Genomic DNA, 12,482 nt, shown 5'->3' with positions numbered 1-12,482 from the left:
AGGTCCACAATCACATTTCAAACACCATATGTGCTAGATGCAAGCTTCCAAACAAGAAATCATGATTCCAACCAAGGACATAATGTGCGTAATCTAACATGGGATATCGATAATAAATCATAGTAACAAAACCCCATGGTTATGTGATTTTGAGGACAACGACACTAGGTAAGTGCGCATAAGAACAAATTTCCTTAAGACACCTTAGCACTCACCAGAGGTGATCAACAATGTCATGAGGGAAGTGTCAAGGAGAATGTAAGCACAAATCATGACTTCCCTCAATAAAAGCATTAAGCTCCATCAAACAATCCTACAATTGCAAGCTTAGTATAAAGAAGATGTTAATTTATAGTCACTTATATAAGTGCATTTGGTAACAATATATGCAAAAAAAGATCAATACTCCATGTGTAACATGCTTGGTTAGGGTTAACAAACACCATCTAGCACTCAACCTTGATTTAAAAGAAGAATAACTCAATATTGTGAAAAAAATGATATCGATTAGACTAATAAAGCAAGTAATGTAATAACATGATGCCAAAAGGCTAGGGAGATGAATTCCATTCACAAAGCTTTATATATTCTTATATATAAATCCTTCATCAAGTGTGACTTATGGAACTCATGAAGTGTTTTTTTTTTTAGATTTATATGTTCTAACATTGAAGGGGCTAGCTCAATTGATAGTTGCCAATGTTGTTAGTCATTTGGTTACTTTTTTTCCAACAAATGATTAGTTTGACTCCCCTTGGGTGAGGCGCACTAATTTACACTTATGTGTTTACAAGGGAAATGCAATGTAAGGGACATCTATAATGGAGAGAAAGTTGGTTACGAATATTTTCATGTAAAACATTAAACAATTCCCTCTCATGATTCTAGGGTTAGGGAGTTTTGAGGAGTTAAGGAGTTAACGAGAGTTTGAGTGGCTGTCTCTCACTAGTATCGTGCATAGGGGTTTTGGGGACTGTGAACAGAGAGTTGAAGGCAGTGCAGCTGTCTAGAATGGGGCAAAGAAGTATGTTATTGACTGGATATAAGCCCTATTTTGAGGATGCATCTATTACTGAAAATGATGTTAGAGGAGGACATTATGGCCTACATTGTTTGGAAGTTTGCAAGAAGGAAGGAAAAGACCAATTTTCCTTTGAAGTATTCTTGAAGGATTGATTCATAAAGATTCTTGAGCTTCGCAGGTCATGGTGGGTCTCATTAGGAATTTCTGAAGATTCAATGTACATGACAATATTAAAGGAAGCATTGCTAAGAGAAATATTTGATATTGATATTGCATTTACAAATGAAGCTCTCAAAAGTGATTTGCAATTTGGATCAACAACAAGTATTGTTCTCAAAGCCGATGAGTATGTTTTGGTTGCCAATATTGGAGATTCCAAAGCTCTTTTATGCTCAAAATGTTCTAATTTACCAGAACAATTCAGAGGTGCTAGTTGGAGGGAGTATAAGCGAAAACAAAACAAGACCACAAAACTTTTCAGACAAGAGAATTCCAACAATTCTCAATCATTGCTTTGTGTGAAGGAATTAACCCAAGATCACCGCCCAGATAGAGATGAAGAGAGAACACACATTGAAGCTGCTGGTGGCTCTGTTTTGAAATGGAGAGATGTGCCAAGGGTTAATGGCGAGCTAGCCATTTCTAGAGCTATTGGAGATGTATCATTTAAAAAGTATGGGGTGATTTCTGAACCAGAGGTCACAAATTGGCAATGTTTATCAAGCAATGATAGTTACCTTGTTGTTGCATTGGATGGAATCTTTGAGAAGATGAATACACAAGATATCTACAATTTGCTTCTAGAGGCACAACGACAAAATAATCATTCAACGGAGCATTTACCAGCCAATGTGCATGCGTTAGCTTTGGCTATGGTGAATGCTACTTTTGACAGAGGAAGCATGGAAAATCTGGCAGCAATTGTACTAGCTTTGGATTCCACTACTCATTCTGCTTGGTCCTACTCCTAGAGGGGATCTTCTCTACAAAGGAATCTCAAATTTTGACATTGACAAAGAAGAAAAAGTGGATGATTTAGGTGCAGATGTTTCCAGTTACTACCAGATGACCAAGAAGAACAAGCATAAGGTTTTAGCTAATATGCCTAGAATGCCAATCCAAGGAAGGTGGAACTCTTTCAACCATTATCATCTTATAGAGAATCTTGATGACTACAATGGCTACGTTTTCTTGACACCTCAGAAGGATATAATCAAATCCTATGATGGGTTCCAAGCTTTCCCTGAAGGGGTTGTGCCTGTGCATAGTATTTTCTGAAAAGAAGATTTGACCATGGATCATTTGGAGAAGTTTGGCTAGCAGTGCATTTGAATTACACTCCCAATGGAGATAGATTCAACTTCTCGATGCATGGAAGACAAGGATGGGAAGGAACATACACCTCAATCAATAACATGAGCGGTGAATTTCATAATGATCAGGGAAACTCAACAATGTCCTCTTTGAGTGATAGTCATGTTGGTTTCAACAATGATGACACCTTCATTCTCAAGCGCATAATGGTACATTGACCTCTACAATTGTGCTATTTGTGGCATGCAATTTTTGCTTTTTTTTTTGTGTAGGTCATGTATCTCAGTTCATAATTCTTGAAGTCACTTTCTGAGAATATGAGACAATTTCTTTAGAGTTTAGACACAAAATAAACTAGCAATTGTCCCAAAAGGTACAAAGAGAGGCCGATAGGATTATTAATTTGGAATTGTAAAATTTAGTAGCAAATATTGCAGAGGGAAATTCCATGATATTATAGAATGAAATCCCATCCTATTACAAGTAAAACTGAGAAATTTCATATACCACAATACAAGTAAAACTGAAACCAATCTTGTAGAGTGAAATCCCATCATTTTACAAAATGAAATCTCATTATATAGGATTTATTAGGGTCATTACAGAGAAAATTAACATAAGTGGAGAGCTGATTCAGAAGGTATGACATGGACTCTGTAGAGTGAATCCCCTAATCTTGTAGAGTGAATCCCATCATATTACAGAATGAAATAGAAGTCTAAAGGATTTATCAGAGACATTACAAAGAACACTATCACAGTCGAGAGCTGCTTCACAAGGCAGGACATGGATTCTGCTTATTCACCACAGAAACTCTTGTTGTTGAAGATGAGAAGCAGCACAAAAGTAAGTCATTCCACAACTACTACAAACTTACAACAATATTAACATCCTGCAAATATTCTCATCTATGAGGAGCTTTGGGGGCCTATAGATTACAAGAGAATAGCAGAAATTCTTCACTAAACATGTTAGTAGCGTACTGATCATCTTGGCGGTTGGAGACAGAACTGGTGTTGAAGCTCTCTTTCCTCACAAACCCAGCAGGGGCTTTCTTGTCATAATTCTGAGTACAAAATTTGACTGTCATTTTCTGCATCTTTCTATTTATATACATTGTTTGAAATTTCTCTTGCACCAGAGGTTCCAATCTCCAAAGCTGTCCAAAAACAGTAGCTGCCACAAGAGATCCCCATGCTAGGAGTTAGTATCTTGAAATTAAGTGAAAATTTATGTCTTAAGATTAAGTAAAAAATTGTGTCTTAAGACTTGCATAAAATCCTGTGTGATTCCAGAACAGAATTAAAAATGTTATACCTGAGAGGTTTGTAATAGCATTAGATATTGCCAGGGCTGTACATACTCCTTTACCACCACCTGACATGTCCTCACCCAGCAACAACTTTGAAAATCTTTCTTTCATCATTTCAACTTCTGCAAACATAAAGCAGTAGACACATTAAGGCAAACAAGTTTACTTGCCTGAAATTAGACATACCATCAGGCCAAACAATATCCAGTTACTCATTTGTAACCAAAAATTCAGTGCCTCTGGTTGGTATAGAAAATAGTCAAAATAAAGGGACAGCAGTTCATGGTTAAGCGGTCAAAGCAACCAGACAGCTAAAATTCCACACAAGGCATATCAATACTATCCAAATACACCTCAAAGTGACAAACTTGAAAACCTATTGTGCATTTAGCTTAATTTTCACTGAGACTAAATATAAAATCTGCAGATAACTGCGAATCCTTCTCTGGGAGACGAAAGAGCTGCCCAGATAACGAATCCTCGTTTTCACGAAAAAGCTTTACTGGTACTGAACAAAATCCTTCAACAAGATAATATGCCCAATTTTATTTTACAGGTGTTTCAGAATACTTGAAAAATGCACGAGTTTTCTCCCAGCCTTTGATTTGATTTACTAGGGATGTGTTACTTTGCTTTTGGTCTCGGTGTTTACAATCATGACAGAAATCTTGTTGAATTGAAATGCAGCTAATTCCAAGCCTGTAACAATGGAATCAGAGTTGTCCCAGATCGCAGATGCTCGTGACTTTAGGTATGGTATTTTGGTTGAATTTAATTGAATTTAACTTTAGCTGAAATTTGATAATGGTGGAACATACGGATTGAGTTTACTATCCATTTGAAACATAATCTGTTCCCCTGCTTGTGCGAAGTTATTCTGGGATAGTTTATAATGAGTTGAACATAATTTAGAACTTATTCTTCATTTGCTCCCAAACATAATACCATGAGCATGTATTCAAGTAATAAAAAAATAGACGCAGTTTTCTTCAGGGCAAAATCTTTCTCTCCCCTATCTTTCTGCTATGTGCTTTTATCAAATAACCATAATACAGATAACCAATGCTGACAGAAATAAGGTTATAAAAAATCGTGTTTTTAAATGATCTGCAATGTAACATTCTCCAATAGTAATTTGTTACCATTTGTCCAGAATTTCGACTATAACAAAGCCCGTCTCATCTAGATATTCAAATACGAGAACCCACTTCTGTGATGGGTTGCTTCTCTTGGAATTATTGAAGACAGAATAATGTTGTTTGAAAATGTATTGGAATTTTGATTTCAACAATCGTTGTTCATATCAGTAAGCAGCTTTTTTAATGAACTAAGTAGGCAACTGAATGTTTGCGAAGCAGGGTATTTGTGGGAACATGGAATGTGGGAGGTAAAGCACCCTGCAATGGCCTGAATTTGGATGAATGGTTGCATACTTCACCTCCAGCAGACGTCTACATTTTGGGGTATTAACAAACTCCCCTCATTACATCCAATCCAGCAAGATGAACAAAGCCCTGAAAATGTTTTATACATTTGCATTTTGTGTTTCTACGAACAAGAGGATATCAGTTAAAACTCTTTTAGTTTCAGAATGAAATGGTGTGTTGATAGTTTTTATTGAGATTTCCACAGTTGTGTCAAAAGTCTAACAGTATACTGTCTCTATGTGGATTTTCCCAGGTTTCAAGAAATTGTGCCTTTAAATGCAGGAAACATTTTAGTGGCAGAGAACAATGGTCCTGCTGCCAAATGGCTGACCCTTATTCACCAAACACTGAACAATTCAGGCACAAGCAAGAATAGAAATCAATGCAGGTGTTTATCACATTGCAGGGAAAAGTCTGCTGAAATTCCAGAAGCCGTTTATTGTTTGGACTCAGATTGTGAATGTTCCAAAGAGCGTAAAAGTTCATCTTTTTCGAGCAGAAAGTCTTTTCTGGACTTGAACATCTTTTCTAAGCCACACTCTGAAGTTACAAATGACCAAAAAAAGCTAGAACAGAAATGTAGCTTTGCTGACTATCTCTTCCCAGGAAGATCATTTCATAGAGTAGATTCTAGTTCCTCTTTTATGTCAGTTTCATCAGAGGACGAGTATGCTTTGAGTGAAGGAGGGTCTCCCTCTAATGTTTTTCACTCTCCAATGTTAAGTAGTCCATTATCAGATAACTCCGACTCAGGTCGGATGAATAACAAGTTTAATTCAAGCAAGGAGAAGTACTATTTGGCAGCTAGCAAGCAGATGGTTGGCATTTTTCTCTGTATTTGGGTACGTAGCGATTTGAAACAACATGTACGAAATTTGAAAGTTTCTTGCGTTGGACGCGGGTTGATGGGTTACCTTGGCAACAAGGTGAGAAAAAATATTCCCTCCACTGTGAGTGGCTGGAAGAGCTCAGAGGGGGATTCTGTGGTGAGACCTTCCAGGCAGGTTAAAAACTACATGCATGCTTACAAGTAAAGCAGGGAAACAGATAAGTAACAATTCTGTGTTTATTAAGTATCAGTAGGAGAAACATTCGCTCCTTTATTTTATGAAATGAATAGGTTGACATGCTAATGAATGAATAGTATTACTCTGTCAATAATAAATTTTAAGCATACTGTCATCCTTTACAATCTCAATACAATCAGTTAGTTACAAATATCATTGCATCAAAGAAAAGAAAATAAGGTAATGGAATTTATTTCCATCTACTGAAATGAAATGCACGAGTTATTCCAAGTCTTAAGCAAAAGAACAATTTCTGTAGAAATACAGTTAATTCAAATTATCTTCTAACTACCATCTATTGCAATGAAGATTTAATAGCCTACTGAAATATTTCTACCTATAACTGTATTCGGTCAATCCATGAACATTAATAGGCATTTCTTCAACCATCATTAATCAAAAAGAAAACATACGAGAATGTCAAGTTGTGGATTTCGCATTCAACAGACAATATTTAACAGTATCCACTTCAGAGTATTTGCAAATTTCTAATCGGAATTGTACAATACGCTAAAAATAATCCATTACAGTAAAGATCGACAACCTTGATTTATCACAATGGAAACAGAGATAAGAACCAATCCTTTTTAAACAAAATTACCCAACAGTACATGTGTTAAATGAATGCTTAGGTCGCCAACCCCATATTGGGAAAACCCTAACGGCAAGCCGTTCAGAAAAGAGAAGAAACAGAGTAATCATATTTGAAATGCACAAATTACTGCGAAGTTATTCAAACCCTCAGATAAAGCTACACGCATAAATCCCATAATGTCAAAATATCAGTATAAGTATCCGACTCTACATTGGGCGCATCCGTCCCCCATATTTCCGTTCTACAATAACCCTAAGATCTATATATCCACTGAACAGCCGTAACATTTCGGCCGGCGAGCCACCTTAACACATTGATGTAAAGAAAAATCTAACAATCCTCTATCTAAAACGAAGATTCACACCAAGAACTCGCCAGACAACCGAAGAGGAACCAACCTGTAATCGAAGGCGGTAACCATTGTGAGAACGCAGTTTCGCTCCAAGGAACGTCCTCTGAGTATGTATATGCATAAACCCCGCAACAAAGCGTACCTACAGACAGTTTAATGTATTAAAGTAAGCCTGAGAGTAATCGAAAGGGTATTAAGAGAGAAATGTAAATGCTGAAGAGCGAGCTTATCTGAAGTTGGAGTTGTCGAGCAGCAAGCGGCAAGTTGCACCTGAAATTGACATTTTATTATATCAAGTTCTCAAAAAAATCAAAAGGAACCCTGTATGAAACTGCGTGGGCCTGCTTACGTTACCTCTGGTTTGTAGAACGAGCCCTCGACGCATTTCTCCAGATTCAAGAACCCGCTATTAACAGTTCCACCTGTGCAGGAGCCGAATAGAGGGTTTCAGAGAATAAACATAAGTGCGAAATGAAGGAAGAGATAACAGTTAGGCGAGATGGAGGTCGAAGGCATGTCTATACCTGTAGGCCTATTGAAGGCATTTCCGCCATTCCACCATCCGGTCACCTTATGTTGCAGAGCCGTAGCTCACCCACCTCGGAACAACCAAATGAACCTTACTTCGCCGAGAATTGCATTAACTTACCCGTCTACAATCCAAATCGTTGAGACCGTGGATCTTCTCGGATCCAACGGTTGAGTGGTTGCCAGATGCAAGGGTTCGATATCATTTCGAACAGCCGGTCATGAATACCTCCGCCCCTTCTTTGCCAGGTGTCAGCGTCAGAAGGAGTAGGACGACGAAAGGTCCCTTTCAAAGGAAGGCCTATCGGCCTAATTATCTAGAAATTTTTCAAGATTTAATATGAATCTATTATATAATATACTATGTTTTTTTTCATGGCTCGGCCAACAGAGAGGATGTTTTTTTTTTCATGGCTCGACCAACAGAGAGGGTGATAGAGATTTAGACATTTAGATGATCAAATAATCCATGGGAATGGATTTATGTCGGGGCCTGTTGGAGCTTGAATGTAAGCATTCAAATATTTAATTGGTAATTTGCTGCGTATGACAAAGATGATAAAGAAGGAGGTCAATACATCCATGCCAAAATGTGTGTTGATTTAGTTTTAAGCAAAGGTTGCCTGCTATGGTACTCTTGAAAATCAATAGTTTTCAATGGATCGACTCAATTGTTAGACTGTAATAATACTACCTTCGAGTGCAGGTTTTGCCATGGCACCAACCACTTCATGGCATCCTACTCCCAAAAACTTCAAAAGAAGGAGAGTGGACAGAAATATTAATTGAATCCTCCACAGATGAAGATGATTTCCAAATGGTTAAGAAAAGATAAGAGAAAAATTCCAATTAGTTTAGTAATCAAATTGAGGAAGAACTTAGAAATGGGACCTCCTTTTACAATAGAACAATGTACAAGAACACAAAATGGAGATGATCCTAAGACTAGACCTCCTTCATATATATATAAGAGACAAAGGGTACAATGAGAGCTTCTAGGACCTACTAATATAACACTAGAAATGTAATGACTCAATATTTAGGGATTAATAAAGGATTTCATGCTTAATATGGGGCTTTGTCTAGGGCTTAACAAAATGGCTCCCTTAGCAAAGACCAATCTAGATACTGACGCTAAGATTAATATATATATATATGAAGAAAAAGAAAAGTCCTTTAGTCATGAAGGCTAAACTTTGCGAGGAAGAAGGTCAGTTTATAGAGGAAGTCTCAAGGAAGCAAACATATTTAAATTCTGATCAGGAATGATTTTTCCCTACTTCAGTGTGGTGTATCTGGCAATATGAACATGTAAATTTATCATGACATTGGCATAGTCAAATGGCTAAATACAACCTTTTGGCCAAATTCACAAGGCATTAGTTACAATAAAAACTAGTTTGGGAACCTCAACATTCCTATCTAAATGGATCAAATCAATGATTAAATTTATTCGCTTGGTCAGAAAGTCCCGCCTTGAGAAAGATGTCTGTCCAATATTTATTAACGTACACAGGATGAAGTTGACATGGATAGACAAGTGTCAGCACTACACAACATTCTAAGTAATATAAAAAGAAAGTCCCTGGCTATGTTCAGGGAAGCTCAATAAGTATAAAAACCTATAATGTTACTTTTTACTTTTTATCATTGCTTTACAGCAGCTAAAACCTACTCACTGCTAATAACGACATTCTAGTGAGAGATGCCTAGGTAGGCTTCTACTCCTACCTGATGGCATGAATTGGGGCCAATTTAACAACAATAATCCCAATGACCCATTATGGGAGCAATTTTTTTTTTAGCTGGAAAAACTCAAGGTCACCAGAAGAGCCTCTGGTGATATAATCTTAAGACTCTGACATGTAATATATCATCATGTGTAGACACAACCTAGCCAGCTGAAACAATCTACTCGTTGAATTTGGCGAAACAAAGCCAATGCCTCCTCTGCGGGTATTCAGCCCGATGAGTTCATATTTTCGAGTGTAATCCCAGCGTGTTCAAACCTATACGAACTTAAGGATGTTCATGAAGAAATAATTAGCAATGGATTCCAATTTGATGTATTTGTGGGGAGTGCCCTGATGGACATGTATGCAAAGCGTGGAAGTTTAAAGAATGCACGAGGTGTGTTTGAGAAAATGCCTCAACGAGACGTGGTCTCATGGAATGCCATGATTGCAGCTTATGCCAGAGAAGGGCCATACGAGGAGGCACTGGAGTTGTTTTACCAGATGCAGTGAACAGGTATGCATCCTAGTGAATTTACTTTTTCCACCGTTTTCCCGGATTGTGCCGACTTGATGGCTCTAGCCCAAGGTATGGAGATCCATGGAGGAATAATTAGAAGCGGAATTCAATGTGATGCATTTGTGGGCAACATGGGTATAGCGAGGAAACCTTGAAGCTTTTCCAGAAAATGAAGCTGGAAGGCATGAAGGCCAACTCAAAAACTTTTTCCAGTGTCATTCATGCATGTGCTAATTTGGCAGACCTAGAAAAGGGTATGGAGATCGGCGAAGAACTAACTGTGAGTGGATTTCAGTCTAATGTAGTTGTGACAAATGCCCTTATAAACATGTATGCAAAATGTGGGATCATAGAAAAGGTGCGACAATTATTTGATGGAATGCTTCAACGTGATGTTGTTTCGTGGACTGAAAGAGTGCGAGGGCTTCCTTACCACATCCGTTCAAGGCTTGGTTCTTTGTAACATTGGCAGGGCAATTTTGTGGCATAATTAGGTGGAAAGGGGTCTGCCCTTGTTCTTGTTTTGTTGTTTGCTAGAAAGCGGAGGAATTGCCAAACTGTTGCAAGCACGGAATTGTGGGGGTGAAGGCAGAAAAGAGTGTTCCAGTTGGTTTGATGCAGAAATTTGAAATAAGCTGGTCACACAAGCAAAAGGGGGTTGCTCTCAGTCTGAGATTTCAGATTTAAAGAGGTAGCTGAGGATCCAAGAAATTGTTCCTCTGGAAAAAATTTAGTCATTTGTAGCATGAAGCCACAAATTCGAGCTCAAGAAGATGCAAGAGATAGGGAAGCATCTTTCACTATGGAATCTATGAATTACCAGAATCATGAAATCCATAAATTAAGACAGGAAAACGTTCACCTCAAGCTGGCTGTCTACAAATTATTGAGTTATCAGAACATGCCTCAAGCTCAGGTTCATTTATCCATTAGGTCAACTGCAGATAGAGGTAGAAACTGTGCAACAACATCTTCCTGACGTGGGTGTGGACAACGTCAATTAGACCACCATGAACAACATGCTTAAGCTTTCTTAATTTTGCTCTTTCTATATGTAGTGTAAACTCTATTTACTGTTAGGGATTTATGTCGGGATCTACACATATATAATCATTTTGAATATGCATACTGGTATAGTTAGCAGAGCATTCTGTAGGGAGGATGTAATTTTTTATAAAAACTAAAGATGTAATTTTAATAAAAACATTTTTTTTATTGGATGTATTTGCAAATCTGATGTCTTAGATTGCTTACCAGTGAGAGTGAGACTGCAACATTTTGCTAATAGAAAAACAACCATTTCTATTTAAAAAAAAAATATTTAAAAAAAAATGACTTTGTGTGTATATATATATACACACGTGCGTGCACACCATATATATTTACCCACGAATTATTAAAACTCCAAACATACCTATTTTTCTTGGTTCAAAGGTCGAGTATTATTAATAAACATGAATTTCACCTCTAGACCCCCTAAAATGCATACATTTACGTTCAATGTTACTCTTTTTTTTTAAACAAGAAAGCAACATTATTAGTACTCGCAACATCAGAAAAAATATTTCTTATAGGTGAGGCTACTAGGTGGGTTTCAAGCTCTAGATTTTGAATCTGGGCTCTGATACCATATGTGAGGATTCCTCCTAGGGTCCTCTAACTAAAAACTAAATTTATCAAATTTTAAACACAATAAGAAGGGAAATAAATTATTTATATCTAATCATTTATTTGATGACAATATACCATTAAAATTTATTTACCACGAATTAAATAAATAAGAATTTCATTGCAACCATTTACATAAGTAATCAATAAATTGAGGAATACCTGTTCCAATAGCTTAGTTGAGATTCTCTCGAGATCCTAACTCTCTTTGGATGCTCCTCTTGACTACCCGACTAGATTTTCCTCCCAGCCAACTAGGAAGTATTTCCTAGCCCAGGGAACCTCCACAGGTTCCCTAGCCCTCCGAGCCGAAGTCCAACCAGATGTAGTGTGTCCAAGTTTAACAAACACTCTCTAGATCCAAGTTTGTATTCCCTCATTTATCTCTCCATTCTCTTTCTCCACATTCCTCCTCCAAACAAAATCCTCCAAAACAAAATCGAAACCAAGGATATCCTTCCCCTCCTCTCATCATCCTTCCCCTTTATGTCTCTTCCTCCCATCCACCTCAACCACCTGTCATTAATGTCATGACTACCCCCTCATCCTTTCATTTAGTATCCTTGACTTTTCTTACCATATCTTGTTCAAGTAGATTTGAGATAAGATATGAATATTTAATTTGGAAATTAATTGGAGAAGATAATATCTTCTCCCAAGTAGATTTTGAGAAGACACCTTGGGATATGGATATTTAATTTGGAATAAATGGAAGGAGACCATATCCTATCCAAAATTAAATTTGAGAAGACAAGTTGGGAATTGAATAATAACAATAATAAAATTTATTTTAGTAAATGAAATTACAGTTTCACAAATGTAGGTATATACCAATATTTCTTGATAATTATAAGTCAATGTTTTCAGGTAATTTAAACACTAATAAAATTTGCATGATAAGATTAAGTAGGGCATTATAGTTTTCACTACACAATTTAGGTA

General features: G+C 37.1%; 3 protein-coding genes across 5 annotated transcripts; 2 read left to right on the top strand and 1 right to left on the bottom strand.

The window, feature by feature from the left end:
* The first annotated feature begins 1,245 nt into the window (after nt 1-1,245).
* Nucleotides 1,246-1,995, top strand: LOC149249859 (putative protein phosphatase 2C 50). Its single transcript, XM_089453504.1, has one exon. The coding sequence runs from the start codon at nt 1,246-1,248 to the stop codon at nt 1,993-1,995; it is 750 nt and encodes a 249-aa protein (XP_089309630.1).
* An 899-nt stretch (nt 1,996-2,894) lies between these two features.
* On the bottom strand, nt 2,895-7,842 carry LOC149249857 (uncharacterized). The gene is made up of 5 exons (XM_089456344.1): nt 7,616-7,842; nt 7,446-7,513; nt 7,138-7,361; nt 3,656-3,772; nt 2,895-3,514 (listed from the first exon to the last, which is right to left on the bottom strand). The coding sequence occupies exons 4-5, from the start codon at nt 3,762-3,764 to the stop codon at nt 3,267-3,269; spliced, it is 357 nt and encodes a 118-aa protein (XP_089312470.1). The 5' UTR covers nt 3,765-3,772; nt 7,138-7,361; nt 7,446-7,513; nt 7,616-7,842; the 3' UTR covers nt 2,895-3,266.
* On the top strand, nt 3,915-6,259 carry LOC149249858 (type IV inositol polyphosphate 5-phosphatase 7-like). 3 transcript variants are annotated; one of them, XM_089456341.1, is made up of 4 exons: nt 3,915-4,155; nt 4,338-4,401; nt 5,006-5,113; nt 5,331-6,258. In XM_089456341.1, exons 2-4 carry the CDS (start codon nt 4,358-4,360, stop codon nt 6,109-6,111), a joined length of 933 nt encoding a protein of 310 aa, XP_089312467.1. In that variant the 5' UTR covers nt 3,915-4,155; nt 4,338-4,357; the 3' UTR covers nt 6,112-6,258. The 3 variants fall into 3 exon arrangements, with proteins under 3 accessions (XP_089312467.1, XP_089312469.1, XP_089312468.1); XM_089456343.1 differs by having other exon boundaries at nt 5,009-5,113; nt 5,331-6,238; XM_089456342.1 differs by lacking the exon at nt 3,915-4,155 and having other exon boundaries at nt 4,162-4,401; nt 5,331-6,259.
* Nucleotides 7,843-12,482: the final 4,640 nt, after the last annotated feature.

Source organism: Pinus tabuliformis, chromosome 7, assembly GCF_031772625.1.
Source record: "Pinus tabuliformis cultivar Carrire ecotype Pingquan chromosome 7, CPIR1, whole genome shotgun sequence".
In the NCBI taxonomy this organism is placed as follows: Eukaryota; Viridiplantae; Streptophyta; class Pinopsida; order Pinales; family Pinaceae; genus Pinus; species Pinus tabuliformis.
The sequence above is the reverse complement of the archived record's forward strand: the minus strand, read 5'-3'. Positions and strand labels throughout refer to the sequence as shown.

Coding starts and splice junctions, on each gene's coding strand:
- LOC149249859 (XM_089453504.1), top strand. CDS start 1,246: ATGACAATATTAAAGGAAGCATTGCTAAGAGAAATATTTGATATTGAT.
- LOC149249858 (XM_089456342.1), top strand. CDS start 4,358: ATGGAATCAGAGTTGTCCCAGATCGCAGATGCTCGTGACTTTAG. Junction 4,402..5,005: donor GCAGATGCTCGTGACTTTAG/GTATGGTATTTT, acceptor ATGTTTGCGAAG/CAGGGTATTTGTGGGAACAT. Junction 5,114..5,330: donor GCAGACGTCTACATTTTGGG/GTATTAACAAAC, acceptor GGATTTTCCCAG/GTTTCAAGAAATTGTGCCTT.
- LOC149249857 (XM_089456344.1), bottom strand. CDS start 3,764: ATGATGAAAGAAAGATTTTCAAAGTTGTTGCTGGGTGAGGACATGTCA. Junction 3,515..3,655: donor TGCTATTACAAACCTCTCAG/GTATAACATTTT, acceptor CTCTTGTGGCAG/CTACTGTTTTTGGACAGCTT.